This window comes from Rutidosis leptorrhynchoides, chromosome 2, assembly GCF_046630445.1.
Source record: "Rutidosis leptorrhynchoides isolate AG116_Rl617_1_P2 chromosome 2, CSIRO_AGI_Rlap_v1, whole genome shotgun sequence".
NCBI lineage: Eukaryota > Viridiplantae > Streptophyta > Magnoliopsida > Asterales > Asteraceae > Rutidosis > Rutidosis leptorrhynchoides.
This window is the reverse complement of record NC_092334.1, coordinates 687,637,948-687,654,009: the sequence shown is the minus strand read 5'-3', so window position 1 is coordinate 687,654,009 and position 16,062 is coordinate 687,637,948. Positions and strand designations below refer to the sequence as shown.

General features: G+C 31.8%; 1 protein-coding gene and 1 pseudogene across 1 annotated transcript in view; one reads left to right on the top strand and one right to left on the bottom strand.

Moving 5' to 3' along the window:
* The window catches only part of LOC139894662 (serine/threonine-protein kinase ATM), a 33,464-nt gene extending 26,125 nt beyond the window's left edge, over positions 1 to 7,339 (top strand). Inside the window, exons 57-79 of the mRNA XM_071878064.1 lie at positions 136 to 287; positions 453 to 654; positions 757 to 804; positions 901 to 984; positions 1,177 to 1,260; positions 1,847 to 1,927; positions 2,051 to 2,140; positions 2,226 to 2,288; positions 2,816 to 2,956; positions 3,062 to 3,118; positions 3,211 to 3,270; positions 3,391 to 3,485; positions 3,564 to 3,672; positions 4,208 to 4,297; positions 4,394 to 4,473; positions 4,552 to 4,630; positions 5,258 to 5,304; positions 5,412 to 5,511; positions 5,637 to 5,768; positions 5,894 to 6,028; positions 6,373 to 6,438; positions 6,570 to 6,713; positions 6,944 to 7,339. Of these exons, the coding sequence (XP_071734165.1) occupies positions 136 to 287; positions 453 to 654; positions 757 to 804; positions 901 to 984; positions 1,177 to 1,260; positions 1,847 to 1,927; positions 2,051 to 2,140; positions 2,226 to 2,288; positions 2,816 to 2,956; positions 3,062 to 3,118; positions 3,211 to 3,270; positions 3,391 to 3,485; positions 3,564 to 3,672; positions 4,208 to 4,297; positions 4,394 to 4,473; positions 4,552 to 4,630; positions 5,258 to 5,304; positions 5,412 to 5,511; positions 5,637 to 5,768; positions 5,894 to 6,028; positions 6,373 to 6,438; positions 6,570 to 6,713; positions 6,944 to 7,021 (2,217 nt within the window). The 3' untranslated portion in view covers positions 7,022 to 7,339. The remainder of the gene's footprint in view (positions 1 to 135; positions 288 to 452; positions 655 to 756; positions 805 to 900; positions 985 to 1,176; positions 1,261 to 1,846; positions 1,928 to 2,050; positions 2,141 to 2,225; positions 2,289 to 2,815; positions 2,957 to 3,061; positions 3,119 to 3,210; positions 3,271 to 3,390; positions 3,486 to 3,563; positions 3,673 to 4,207; positions 4,298 to 4,393; positions 4,474 to 4,551; positions 4,631 to 5,257; positions 5,305 to 5,411; positions 5,512 to 5,636; positions 5,769 to 5,893; positions 6,029 to 6,372; positions 6,439 to 6,569; positions 6,714 to 6,943) is intronic.
* A 1,597-nt stretch (positions 7,340 to 8,936) lies between these two features.
* LOC139894040 (enolase-like) lies at positions 8,937 to 11,298 on the bottom strand (annotated as a pseudogene).
* Between the last annotated feature and the right edge of the window lie 4,764 nt (positions 11,299 to 16,062).

Genomic DNA, 16,062 nt, shown 5'->3' with positions numbered 1-16,062 from the left:
TGTAACATTATATTTGTCTTGTATTTAAAATGGACAAAGAGTGTTCCAGGTGTTACCTATCTGTTTTGGCCTGAACATGTGCTGGCCCGTTACCCTAATTGCCCATTTTACCATCTCTACTTGCAACTATGACAGATCGAAGAAGCGAAGCTATTGCGAGCCCAAGGTCAGCATGAGATGGCAATTAATCTTGCAAAATACATCTCTGAAAATTGCAAGCTGAATGAGGAAGCAGCTGATGTAAATCGACTAGTTGGGAAGTGGCTGGCTGAAACACGTTCTAGCAAGTTAGTTATAAAATATACATGCCTTGCCAGTTGTTTTAAGTTTGTCATTATATATATCCTATTTTGTGTTTTCGAAACACATGTCATTCGCCTACACAATTCTCATAGTTTATACTGTGTAGATCACCATTTCCATTAGCATTGACTTTCAATTCAATCTTGTAGCTCTAGGACTATCTTGGACAAGTATCTGAAAAATGCAGTTAACCTTGCAAATGAACACCGGGCGACAGACAAGAAGTGTGTTGCAAGACAAGGCCAAACACATTTTCATCTTGCTCATTATGCTGATGCTCTTTTTCGTAGTTACGAGGAAAGACTCACCTCTAATGAGTGGCAAGCAGCTATGCGCCTGAGAAAACATAAGGTTGTTTGAACATATTTCATTTCATTCAGATTCTAATTAATTGAAGGAAATTTAAGTTTTGCAATCAATTATCACAAGATTAATGATTGGGAAAATTTGTAGACAAAAGAGTTGGAGGCATTATATAGACGGTTGAAGAATTCATCAAAGGTAAGCCCCTCGGCCGTTAAATGGTCGATATAAGCATATAAGAAATGCTAATTTATAGTGATGTTTGATTCTAGTCTTTTTTCTTCATTTGCATAGGGTGAGAAGACAGATTATACAGTTAAAATACAAGAGTTGCAAAAACAACTTGCAATGGACCAGGAGGAAGCTGAAAAGTTGCAGGTAGAAAATCACTCCATCTAAAGTTGTATACATTGATTTCAAAAGTACATCATAATTTGTGATCTGTTGTTCAGAAGAACACCTATGGGCCATTGTGAAGTTGAAACTAAAACTATCTCAGATTATCTATAGTCTATACAGACCCTGCAGATTGTATAAGACTAACTTCAATGGTTCACCTTAATGTTTCAGCAAGATAGGGATAATTTCCTCAGCATAGCATTGGAAGGATATAAACGATGTCTGGTCATCGGTGATAAGTATGATGTACGAGTGGTATGTTTTCATACAAGTGTATCTCCAATACCAATGCCTATATGCTGCCTTTTTTACATGTCATGTTCAATTTCTTAAGAACATGTGCTGCACCTAAGTATGACGACCCTACTGCAGACACATGAAATTTAGTATTTTATTTAAAAGGACGCACAATGGGCGGGTTGGTTAACAAGTCAAAACATGATTGGGTCATTTGGGTATTTTAATACGGAAGAAATAGGTCGAATCAGGATAATCCGAAAGACTTTTGTTCAAGCTCTAAAGATCTTGCAAGAACATTGTTTTATCAACAAATACGATTCTTATTTTATGTTCCAGTTTTCTGTATAATTTGATTACGCTGGTTTTATGCAATAAAAGTACACTTTGGGCATTTTGATGTATTTGGCAGGATTTGCTTCTAAGCAATCAACTAGTTGCAATTTAGAGAATAAAACATAACCTGACTCTATCAAGTCATATCTATATCAGTTAAAGTTATTCTTTTAGTCTTTTCAACATTGGAAGTTGCTTTAAAGATTGCCTACTGTTCTAGAATGTCCATTGTTTGATTTCTTGATGAATTACTTGATGTTTGGTTTAGGTCTTTCGACTTGTATCTCTTTGGTTTGGTTTATGCACAAGGCAAATTGTCGTAAATGGCATGCTTAGTACAATCCAAGAGGTATGTAAAGGATGACGAAAATTTTATTAGTTGTTCATATCAACATCTGATTCTAAATGTACACCGGTTTGGAGAAGAGGAATTTTAATAAGGTTCGTAAATAAAGTTTTTTAATATATACAGGTACAATCTTACAAGTTTATACCCCTAGTATATCAAATTGCTTCAAGGCTAGGCAGCTCAAAAGATAGTCAGGGACCTAACACTTTTCAGGTTACAGCTTAATGAGTCTCTGCAATGTCTTGTCAATTTTTATCTTACGCTTTCTGATTTTTGTTTTTACTATTGCTATGTACAGTTCGCTTTGGTTTCTCTGTTAAAGAAAATGTCAATTGACCATCCGTATCACACAATCTTTCAGGTAGTTTTACATGCTCATCTGTACTTGTTTACAAACGCAAGTAAATAGAATTGTCTAGTTCAACTTAGAGGTGCGATAGTCATCCAAAGTTTACTTATGAATGGGTAAATTTGGGTTCCGTATTTTTTTAAATGTATCAAATAGTAAAAAGGATATAACAAACGAGGATCATGTGAAGTGGTTTGAATGGCATCAAATAGACCCAAAGTCTACTCTTGTTGTTTTATAGAGCACAAATTTTCTAGTTGCCACTCGCAAAATATATGTTGTCTTTGTCATCAGTAATCTTAACGAATTCATTTATTAAAAGTTAGGAAACTGGTCTAACAGTGTTTGCAGATCAACCCAACTTAATACTGCCCATTTCATCTTGTGCTTATTAAATGACCAGTTGCAACTTGAATTCATTTTAACCCATTAACCAAGCATCCCGACCTATCTATCTTGTCGACATAGCAAAACGTAATGTTAAATATAGAATTGTACCCTAAAATTTGCTCAAGCTTTGTTTCATTCTTCTTTTTTAGCTTTTAGCGTTGGCAAATGGTGATCGTGTGAAGGACAAGCAACGTAGTAGAAACTCATTTGTCGTGGATATGGATAAAAAGTATGCTGCTGAAAGTCTCTTAAAAGAGCTATCTTCGCACCATGGAGCTGTTATCAGACAAGTACATCCCATCCTCCTCCCCCCTTCCTTTATGTTACAATTCCGATTCCAATAATATCTTATGTTTCCATTGCTAGATATTATATATCGGTTTTGTTGTTTATAGATGAAACAGATGGTAGAAATTTATATTCGGCTTGCTGAACTAGAAACGAAAAGAGAGGTAATTCTGTAATTCTCAAATAGTCATCTGTCATGATGACTGTTGATCTTCTCAGTGAACTTCAAATTGTACTTACTAGATTGTACTTGCAGGATACCAATAGAAAGATTGCTTTACCAAGAGACATTCGCAGTGTTCGGGAACTTGAGCTCGTAAGTGAAGCATTCTGATTACTATGAGTGTTGCTGTTAGTGGTACTTGTATATACTATGAGTGAAAATTATAGAACTCTCTTTGACAACATGCTGTCTATGGTTGCGTTTTATATGCAGGTACCGGTAGTGACATCATCTTTCCCAGTTGACCCTAGTTGTCAGTATAATGAAGGATCTTTCCCACATTTCAAAGGTTTAGCAGATTCCGTCACGTATGTCTACGAATTGAGAACCTTTTCATTTTCCTCGTCTTCTTTACAGCATAACGTACTAACTTCAAGTTTACACAGAATCATGAATGGCATAAATGCTCCTAAAGTTGTTGAGTGCCTTGGCTCAGATGGTAAAAGATATCGACAGCTAGCAAAATCTGGAAATGATGACCTGAGACAAGATGCTGTATGGATTGAATTTATAAAATCTTATGCTTACATTAACTATATTAATTATCTGTTTCACTTGTTAACAATTTGACTGAGGAACATGCTCAAGAGTATTTCTTCTTTCTCATTAGACCAATAAAGGTGGCAATTTGGGCAGTTTGGTTAAATGGTGAAAACTTGTTTGAATCAAAGGGTTAAGTTTATCTACATGGTGGCAGCTTGAGTTGGGTTGACCAGAATTTTTTTGTCAAATGTTATATTAATAATCTAATTCTTGACTCGTTTGATTCAGGATATATTATGCTTTTTAAATGCAGTTGGCCAAATTCTGATTCTTTTAACCCATTTCCTTTGTAGCTATTTGTTATATTCTACCATTTTGACTTGTTACAAATCAGACATAACCTGACTCAACCCATCCTAAATAAATGGTCGAAATTGCCACCTTTAGTAGACATCATTTTGGCTTCACGTCCTCCTACCTTAGTCTGTAACATTCTAAGTTTTAGCTCTAGCTATGGTGTCTGTAACTTATGCCAAGTACACTGCAGGTAATGGAGCAGTTCTTTGCGTTGGTTAATACTTTCTTACAGAACCACCGGGATACATGGAAAAGGAGATTAGGCATTAGGACATACAAGGTCTCTTTCATAGTAACAATTCCGTTATTTATAACAATACCGAAAAATTGTTTCTGGTGCTTATGAACTTTAGTTTTTGTTTTGATGATAAAACAGGTGGTTCCATTTACTCCAAGTGCTGGTGTTCTTGAGTGGGTAAATGGTACATTACCTTTAGGGGAATATCTTACAGGAAGGTCAGTGAAATATTGTGTTGTATATGTTTCTCTGGTCAATAATAAATAGAATCATACATCAAAAGTGGCTATTTTCAGTACGCGGAGTGGTGGGGCCCATGGACGTTATGGAATAGGCGATTGGTCATTTCCCAAATGCAGGCAGCACATGGCTACAGTAAGTTTCTGTTCATACTCTTTCACATGATCATAATCAACATCATCCAAATATGTCTTACAAGTATTCTCTTTTCTGTTTTGTGAATTAGTCTGTAATTAATTCCAAAGTTGCCAATTAATTGAGCCGACAGAGACCAAGATATGTTAATTAAAATGTCATGATCATTTGCCTTTTTGTTTTGGTTTATAAGGTTTAACAATGGTTATGGGATATACTATTCCATTGAAATAATAAAATAATAATAATAATAATCAAAATCTTATGAAGTAAAAGCTTACTGTCATAAGAATCAACTACCTAGCCAAAATTTTAAGCATTTTGAACATAATGTAAAACATCTGTGATCTAAACCCCTTGCCTTTTATAAAATGAATTTTATGTATGCGCGTGGTTAAAATTGATCCAGATCGATAAGATCAGAGTCTAGAATTAGTACCTGATTACCAGCTATTAGTCTATTTGAAAAATTGTTGGGCTCTTTTTCAATATTGTCTCGGTGCCATTAATTTTAGCTTTAAGTTCAGGTCCGGTCCTTTTTATTTATTTTGATATTATAAATGATTCTTATTGAACACCCTTACGTCCAACAGACAAACTGCTTACCTGTCTCTATGTTCTTCGTAGGAAAATAACAAGCGCAAGGCGTTCCAGGAAGTCTCTGACAATTTCAGGTCAGTAACTTCTTAAAATATGCGTCACCTTATTTATTGAGCGTCCATTTTTTTTTGTTTTTTATTTTTTATTTTTTATTTTTTATATATGATGGTTTTTCCTGCAGGCCAGTCATGCATCACTTTTTCCTGGAGAGATTTTTGCATCCCGCTGACTGGTTTGAAAAACGACTTGCTTATACTAGAAGTGTTGCAGCTAGCTCAATGGTAGCGTATTCTTTCCGTTTCTAATAATAGATGTGATTTTCTCTTTTAAGTTTCGTCTACTTATACATCATTTATTAAGAAATGCACAAAAAGGTGCTAATGGTTCAACCTAACCTTAAATATAGGTCGGTTACATTGTGGGTCTGGGAGATCGACATTCCATGAACATCTTAATTGACCAAGAAACTGCCGAAGTTGTGCACATTGATCTAGGTGTTGCGTTTGAGCAAGGGTTGATGCTGAAAACACCTGAGCGGGTACTTCCACTCATCTTATATTTTTTTTCTCTATTTCTAAGTCTTGCATTTGAACCTTTTTTATATATTTAGTTATTGTTATTATTCTTAATTAATTGTTTATTTTTTGGCATGTATCGGAGTAGGTTCCCTTCAGGCTGACTAGGGATATTATTGATGGTATGGGTGTAACCGGCGTGGAAGGTGTTTTCAGAAGGTGTTGTGAAGAGAATCTGTCAGTCATGAGAACAAATAAAGAAGCTTTGTTGACCATTATTGAGGTATGATTAATAGCCTTTATCTTTCCCCAGTAAGTCAGAAAGTGGCAATGTTTATCATAGTTATCAATGGGTTGCATCTAAGTACGTTTTAAAGCAGGTCGCAGGTCGCTAAAGTTCACTTATAATATCGATATAATGGTGTTTTAAAGTAATATGTTTTTTTTTAATCAAATTCGAAACTAATTATTGTGTATAGTTTTTGGATTTTGGACACTGTGCTGAATCAACCCGTCCTGAGCTGTAAAAAATCACTTGTTATCACCTGATACCCAACAAACCTGTTTTGCAACCTAGGATAGCTATACAGGTTATCCATGTACATAATGTATTCAAATGCACTGCAGGTTTTTATCCATGATCCTTTATATAAGTGGGCTCTATCACCTCTGAAAGCTCTGGAACGACAAAAGGTGATACTAAAATATTTCTGAACATATATATTGTATTGTTGTTGTGGTGGTGGTGTCTGTGACGTTAAAACCTCTTAAAATCAATGTGATACATGATTGTCTGTTTAAAAATGTTCTTTGTTCTCTGTTAGGAAACTGATGATGATCTGGAGACAAGTTTGGAGGACTCGGAAGATGAATATGAAGGAAATAAAGATGCTGCACGAGCTCTTTTGCGTGTTAGGCAGAAACTTGATGGATATGAAGAAGGCGAAATGAGAAGTGTCCATGGACAGGTATATGACCAAAATGCCCCTTCTTTAGAACACAGGGTTTGATAAACTTTAGTTGATATTATAAGTCCTACCATGTACACTTGGTCCTGAAATTGCACCATTAAATTAGAGGTAGTAATTAATAACTAGTTGTTTTATTTCGGGTGTATTGTATCTCTAACGAATCAATTGGGTGACCTAAAATATCATTTGCTAAAATGACAAAGTGTCGATGTGTATTGTTGCTGTAGGTTCAACAACTGATACAAGATGCAATTGATCCTGATCGCTTGTGTCAAATGTTTCCTGGTTGGGCATCTTGGCTGTAAAGTTTTCCAATAGCCTGCTGTATAGCTTTTTTGTTCCGAGTTTACCATTGTACATAATCTGATGCATACTGTTTGGTTATAAACAAACAGTTGTACTGTGTTTAGCTCTCTGTATAGTCCAACTTTAGTGTAAAGGTCTGTTCATGGGCCAAGTTTTGAATCCATTCAAATTTGATTGATTGGAATTACTTTTTTGCCCCTGTGACTGATTCACAAAGTGGTTGCATCGGTTTTGATATCATGCGACAAAACAAACTTTACTTTTAGTCGGTTATCTAGTATGGATTCAGTTCTATTGTATTTGATTTATTTATTACCATTAGCTATGAAGTATTTGCATTCATATTTCATAATTTCATACTAGTATTTCATATATATCTTTTAAAAGTTATAAAAGTATAAATATAAAATGGTTTGCTTTTTTATGTATAATCTATAATTTTTTTTTTGAAAGGCAAATAGTCGACATCGAATACTTTCATTTGTCACGCACGCACGCGCTTTTGTGAGGAAACCCGAAATCACCTTATAGGAACCCGATCCTTAAACTATCCTGAGGGACAGGCCGACTGGGTTTGAATCCTGAATGGATCTGGGAGAAAACCCCATTTGTGTCAATCTGGAGCTTCATTTTTCAGTCAGATTGATTAATAGGATGAGCAGAGCGAGACTCGAACACATGACCTAAACCTCATGCTCCACACACAAGGTCTGAGGATACCACTGAGGCAAGCCTGCAATGGTTATAATGTATAATATTAAAATATTAATTATGGCTAAAAGTGATGTTTTTTTTCTCTTTTTTTAAGCATCTTCATTTAGCTAGATGGTTACAGCCTTTTTGAGTGTTCGAAAAGTCTCGAGTTCGAGTTTTACTTTGGGAGTTCATAATATAATTTGCTTTGCAGTTGGTTATAGAGTCATCTGAGACTCTGATCATATCTAGTAATGTTCCCTTATGGTTAACGCCGTTAAAAGAAATGATGGGTTTTTTTTATCGACATTTATATTTGATATCTGCCACATTTCACATAATTTATACATTATATGACAAACGTGATAGCTATAAAGTAACTCAAATTAAATTTTAATTTCTCACAAGCAAACGGCACAAATGGACAAAACCGCTTATAATAGCCCATTGCATTAACTGAACCTTTAGTTTAATCCAGCTTTGTTTAATTGAGCTGTTTAACTTTGTCCGACTTGATTGTTCGACGTTTTTGGTAACCATACGAAAAGTATATTATAAAGAGGTACGGTACCAAGTATTGGAGTTTTTAGCCAGATTCGAATTTTTTATCTACTATTAGTAAAGTATTTGTCAAATCACAGTGTCTTAAAATCTTACTACTCTGTATCAGTTTTTGATCAAATTTAATTTTTGTTGTGGTAGAGAATAATGTTTTTCAATTATACGACAAACAAATTGTGACAAATCAATGTATCTTGATAAATCAAATTTACTGTACCGTCTAAAGTTTTTATAATTTTATTTGCATACGTGTCCTGTTCGACAAAGTAATGTCGTTCCTGGGTTACATATTTGCAAAATAAATGGGATTATCATATCATTCTCATTCATGACTTTCATGACAGATATTCATGACGTTCTCCCTTTCATGACAGATTGTCACATCAGCGTTGCATCAGTTTTCTCTCCATCACACACTGCTAATATCAATGACATATTACCTCCCCATCACATAGCTTCATCTGTTATTATTATTATTATTATTATTATTATTACTAGCTTAAGACCCGCGAATTCGCGAAATTTTTTTAAAGGTCAAATCAAATTTTAATTTGTCCCATTTATAGGATTTTCTATATTATTTGTTAGGTTCATTAGAAAGCAAAACAATATTAGAAGTAATGATGTATTAATATTGCAAAAACTAAATAATACAAAGTTGTAAATTCTAATCTCTTAACATGTTGATGAATTGTATAGAGAGCAAAAATCGTTTGCTTTATTATGAGTATACTTTGAATCTTCTTCAAGTAAACAACACGTAACCTATCTGAAACAATTAAAAACCAATAACTTTATTAAAAAAAATACATGAAATAAATAGTTCCCATGTGTAAGTTATTATATAATGTTGAAAGATGTAACATTAGGATTGACGAAGCCAAATGTATTATAATCACCTGATAACTTGCCAATTTGTTCAAACATATTATTTTTATAAGTGGGCATAACCAGAGGCGGATGGTAGTGAAGACCCAAGAGAGCCTTGGACATCCGAATTTTTTGAGCTCTAGTGTAATTGTTATACTTTTTTATGGGCCAAATTGTTTTTATATTATTTTGCCTCGCTTATTTGTCACCACTAAGCCTTTTATTTCATTGGGTCATCCTAATAAAAATTCTCACGTTTTGTCACTGGGCATAACATCGTGATCTCCTAAAGGGTTTATTTCATGGTTTGATTTAAAAGTATCTTCTTGTATAACCTTATATTTCAAGTTTATTTCATGGTTTGATTTAAAAGTATCTTCTTGTATAACCTTATATTTCAACTTCAATTAATTATGTATAACTTCTTATTCCATATTTTTCAACCACCTAATTGTGCTTAGCAAGACGTTTTAACAGACAAAGTGCTCCAATCTTGATTTGGCCATGAAGAATGACAAATCACATTGTATAATGAGAATCATTCATATTTTTTTAAATTATGATTTATAACTTATAGTTTATTTATGTTCATTAAAATTGATAATTACCGTTGCTAAACTCACAAAAAGATCAGCACTGAAGATATCTTCGGTTTCACCACTGGAACACAATTCAAAACGTGAATTTATTTAAAAATGGTGCAAACATTTTTAATACCATTTGGTTTTCAAAATAAAATAATAATTAAAAATGACGCAAAAAACAACCGAAATACATAATGTATGATTTATCATACCTGCAGTGACTGGCCATCACACCCACCCAGTTTGCTTTAACATTTTGACGGCTTCAATACTGTCAGTCACAGATGCAAAAACATTAAATGAAATATTTTAGATACCGAAGGTTAAAAATAAACGATCCTAACCGTTGGATTAGTAACCAAAAGAACGTCTAGAACAATCTGTACTTTGTCACCATATTCTTCTGTCATGTTGCCGTAGTGCTCCCAATCATCTTGGTCAAATGGATCTTCAATAGACACAATAGAGTACTCGCTCCCAAACCATTTGCATAGTTCCTTAAGTTGTAGTCCCGAAACCTTTTGCGAGTCGTTGTTCTGTGTACGAAAATCAACGACATAAGCATGTGTTAGAAAATCATTCCTAACTCTAATATACCCTACTCTTATATTTTATAAGGTTTTAAAAATAAGAATTTGAATCTATCAAAACGACGACATAAACATGTGTTAGGAAATCATTTTCAACGACATATATCAGTTCTTGATTAAAAGTATGAAACATTTTTTTATATCAAAATAAAATTAAATCTATCTCTTCTTTGAAGTTCAGATCGTAGTTCTTGTCCTTTGCGTAAAATTCATACACAGCAACATCAATTCCAATAATAATCTACACGAACACAAACTTAAGTATTTAAATACGAATATAATATGATTTATATTTTTTTAAAGATGGTACAAATTCACTCGACTTAAAATTTCCAAAAAATGAGGACATAAAACAAGTCATTTTTAAGTGAATAAATGACTTATTTACTTACGAATAAGTCAATTGGGCTATGCTTAATCTCTAACGTGTCAAACGGGTTTGATTATGTCCTAAATCATATGACTTATTTTAAAAAAGTGATTATTGTCGAAGAGTAGAACTATTCAACCCATAGCATACCCACTCATTTTTCCACCTCAAAACAAAGATATCTGTAAATGAGTGTAATTATATTACCTTTCCTGTGTAACCAGCTTGTTCAATGGTTGTATTGAGCTACTCAAGGCCCTCTTTGTTTTCGTAGAGTGTAAAGACCCATTATCATGTTAGGAGTTGCTATTAATTTTTTATTATTTTTTTAAAAACAAGTAATTGCTACGATAATTGAAGTTTATTTATACACGAGACATTTAAAAACCACAAATACATGAATATTAGGAGCAAAACCACCTTCATCGCCAACATTTGTTGGGTCCTAGCCATATTTCTTCTTAACAACGCACTGCAAACAGAAGAAACGATAAGTTAATCAGTATTTAAACACTAAGGTGCATAGTACATAATTAGCATTTATCTTATTGAAGATCAAAAAAACTGTTTCAATGCACCTTTAAATTATGGTATACTTCAACACCCATTTTCATGGCCTCTTTAAAGCTAGAAGCGCCCGAGGTAAAATTATGAATTGCTATCCCAGTATTGACCCGTTCCAACCCAAACCCATATGTATATATGTGTATGTATATGTGTATGTATATGTGTGTGTATATATATATATATATATATATATATATATATATGCGCACACACACACACACACACACACACACACATATATATATATATATATATATATATATGCGTACACACACACACACACACACACACACACACACACATATATATATATATATATATATATATATATATATATATATATATATATATATATATATATATATATATATATATATATATAGGGGCACGATCCATGGATAAGCTTAAAAGGAGTACAAACCGGATAAGCAAAATAAATTTTTTTTTTTTTTTTTGAATTTTTTTTTTTACATTCATAAATCTGCATTAAAATGCACCTCTAATCAATTTTTTTCATAAAAAAAAAGTTCAAAATCTTTCAAAAATCGATGATGAATGGTAAAATTAACCATTCATCGGGTTAATTTATCATTCATCTTATTTACGATTAATGATAAAATTAATCAATGCTAAAAAAAACCAGATGAATGGTTAAATTAACCATTCATCTGTTTTTTTATCATTCATCATAAACAGATGAATGGTTAAATTAACCATTCATCTGCTTTTTTTTAGCATTGATTAATTTTATCATTCATCGCGAACAAAAATGAATGATAAATTAACCAGATGAATGGTTAATTTTACCATTCATCATCAATTTTTACCATTCATCATCGATGTTTACCATTCATCATCGATTTTCGAATGATTTTGTTCAAAAACTTTTTAAAATTTTTTCGTTTTCTTCTATTTGCATATTAAAGGATCGTTTTTTTTTTTTAAAAAAATTTGAAATTTTACTTATCCAGTTTGTGCCCCATTTAGTGCTTATCCATGGATTGGTCCACTATATATATATATATATATATATATATATATATATATATATATATATATATATATATATATATATATATATATATATATATACATACATACATACATACATACATATGTATATGTACGCAGAAGGTGGTAGTTATAGCTAGCTATCCTAGTATTGACCCGTTCCGACGTAAAGCCATTTAATGTTCAACCCAACTCGACCCGTTTGCCCAGTAGACTTGTAATAAACATTAATAGATAAGAGTTCGCTTCAAGCATCATCCATAGTTTATTCTGAAACGTACCTTTTGGTGGGAAGGTCTAAGTTGCCATTTTTATCTTCTACGCGATCAACAATTGGGTCCTGTGTTGGTAGTTTAAAAAGGAACAACATAAAGAACTTTGATACAACCAGAAGCAAACTAATGAGATATTGAGATATCAGTGATCATCATATTTGGAAGGTATCAATCACTCCTTTATAAACCCTTCTACTATTTCTAAACAAATTAAAGCATCTATAATCTAGCATATTATAACCTAGGGAGTGCAACACCTCAATTAAGGTGTATAATGCCATGTAATGTTTAATCTCACTGATCGCCATTGAGTTCACACATATATGTACGTAAGAAATTAATCAGATACATATCAAATAAAATAATAATTACTCACAAGAGAAATCAAGTGATCACATTCTTCTTCCGTAAGAAAACCTTCATTAACAAAAGCTCTGCAAAATTAAAACAGGAATCAAGGTATTTAGCTCAATTACATATAGTTGGCTTTAAATCAGAAGTGAATCACCATTGTACAAAATCACCATAACAATTGTAAAAACATCATTTTTTTTTTTTATAAACTTTGCATCTATTACAAAAATCAAAGACATAATTACCAAATACCTAACCATTAAAAACAAACTCAATAGATTGGATTTAAGCAACTAAAATCGAAAATTGGCTTCAACCTGGAAATCGAAATTTTCTACCTTTATGAACTTCATGCATATGTTAAATTCAAGCGAAGGAATTCATAGATGAAAATTGATGTTGGATTGATTTCTTCAGTCGTTCCGATTAGAATCGACTTCATTGCAGGATTATTGATTTCACTCGGTCTAATCGATCTAAAACACTCGAACGTATTGATTTGAGAACTTTAATCAATCGAGATTTAATAATACATCCGATCGAAAAAGCCATATCTTCTTCTGTTATAAATGTTCGATTTGGGTGAAGGAATGTGTAATCTTAATTTTGATTTTAGTCGTGCGTTTTTGGGAGAAAAATAGGTTTTTTGGTTGAATGTGAATGAATGGAATTTTAAAGATCCCTATTTTTCATGTTCCAGCCCGTTTTTCCCCCGATGATAAGGGTATTTTAGTCTCATTATTATTAATCTTAGTGACTATGAGGTCGTAATCATTCCATGTCTTTTTTAATGGTTTGGATTAAGTAGGAACTCATGAATAGAGGGCTAAGATTAAAAGTTATAGATTTAGATGACCTATTTTTGTGTTTATTATTATATATAGTAGAGATTATTATTATTATTATTATTATTATTAATTTTAATCGCATTACAATAAATTTAGAAATTATAAGAAATTCTATAAAAGACATTAAGTTAAACATAAATGAATTACAATAAAACTGTGGGTCACATTCATCGTTGCCTCCTCCTCCTCCTCCTCCTCCTCCTCCTTCTTCTTCTTCTTCTTCCTCCTCCTCCTCCTCCTCACTTTCATCATGTTCGGTTGTGTTTGAAGGTCCCACTCCTAGAGTGTGTCGAACACGGAAATTAGCCGAAAGATTCCAAATAAAACGACCCGTCTTAATCCATCTGGACGAATACATTACATTTGGTTACATCGCGAGGTACTTGACCTCTATATGATACTTTACAAACATTGCATTCGTTTTTAAAAGACAAACTTTCATTTCATCGAAAGTTGACAGACATGCATACCATTTCATAATATATCTAAACTATAAATGACTTGATAATATTCTTGATGAACTCGATGACTCGAATGCAACGTCTTTTAAAATATGCCATGAAGACTCCGAGTAATATCTCTAAGATGAACAAATGCACAGCGAAAGATTTCTTTCGTACCTGAGAATAAACATGCTTTCAAGTGTCAACCAAAAAGATTGGTGAGTTCATTAGTTTATCATAAATAATCATTTCATAATTTTTAATAGACCACAAGATTTCATATTTCCATTTCTCATAAACATACGTCCCATGCATAGAGACAAAAATAATCATTTATATGGTGAACACCTGTTAACCGACATTAACAAGATGCATATAAGAATATCCCCTATCATTCCGGGAAATCCTTCGAACATGATAAAAACGAATTCGAAGTACTAAAGCATCCGGTACTTTGGATGGGGTTCGTTAGGCCCAATAGATCTATCTTTAGGATTCGCGTCAATTAGTAGATCGGTTTACTAATTCTTAGGTTACCAAGCAAAAGGGACATATTCGGCTTCGATCATTCGCCCATATAATGTAGTTTCAATTACTTGTGTCTATTTCGTAAAACATTTATAAAAGCGCATGTATTCTCAGTCCCAAAAATATATATTGCAAAAGCATTTAAAAGGGAGTAATGAAACTCACTATACTGTATTTTGTAGTAAAAATACATATGGCAATATTGAACATTGCAGGGTTGGCCTCGGATTCACGAACCTATATCATTTGTATATATATTAAAAAAAATAATTGTAATCGAACAAGCTTATATATATATATATTATTATTATTGATATGATTTTTATATCAATACTTATTTATTTTATTATTTAATTAAATAACTTCATTTTATATATAAAAATATTAATATAGCTAAGTTATATATTAAATATCTTTTTATATGAAGATCATTTGTTTGTGAAGTTAATAATTTTGATAATACTAATATTAGTAATAATAATGATACTATATAATAATAATAAAAGTAATAATAATAATAATAATAATAATAATGTTATTTAGGATAATGATAATGATACTTAGTTGAATTATAATAACCATGATAACAATAATTATAATAATTTTAATGATTCCTTTAACTTAAATTTTTTAATCATTTTCATAATAATATCTTAATTCCTATATCTGTAATCTTAATTGTATTACTAAAATCTTTATATTCATATTCATAGTAATCGTAATCTTCACGTTTAATTTCTAGACTATTGACTAAAGTTTCTATATCGTCAATTTTTAATCCTTATTATAATAATAATAGTAATACTTATATTAGTAGTAATCTTATAATAACGATAATAATAATAATAATAATATTTAGTGATAATACTAATAATGATAATGATTGTAATATTAGTAACATTAACAATAATCAATAATAATAATGTTGATCATAATAATAATATTATCTATAATATTTAATAATAATAACACAAACAATAATAACAATAACAATAATAATAATAATAATAATAATAATAATAATAATAATAATAATAATAATAATAATAATAATAATAATAATAATAATAATTTTTGATAAGGAAACTACCTTAAAATGCTCGGATTAAAAAAAATGCCACTAGTCGGGTTCGAACCCACGACCTCCCGTTCTCACACAAACACCTTAACCATCCAATCCATTTATGTTTTTTTCTGAAATTATACCCCTCTAATTGGTTATAACCCCCTCACAAACTCATTTGATTCTCATATTTCTTTTAATCTTAATAGAAATTACAAAGTTGATTTTAGAAATTATTATCTAATTTAAAAACGAATTACTTAAGATTAATTGGAAGAAAAAA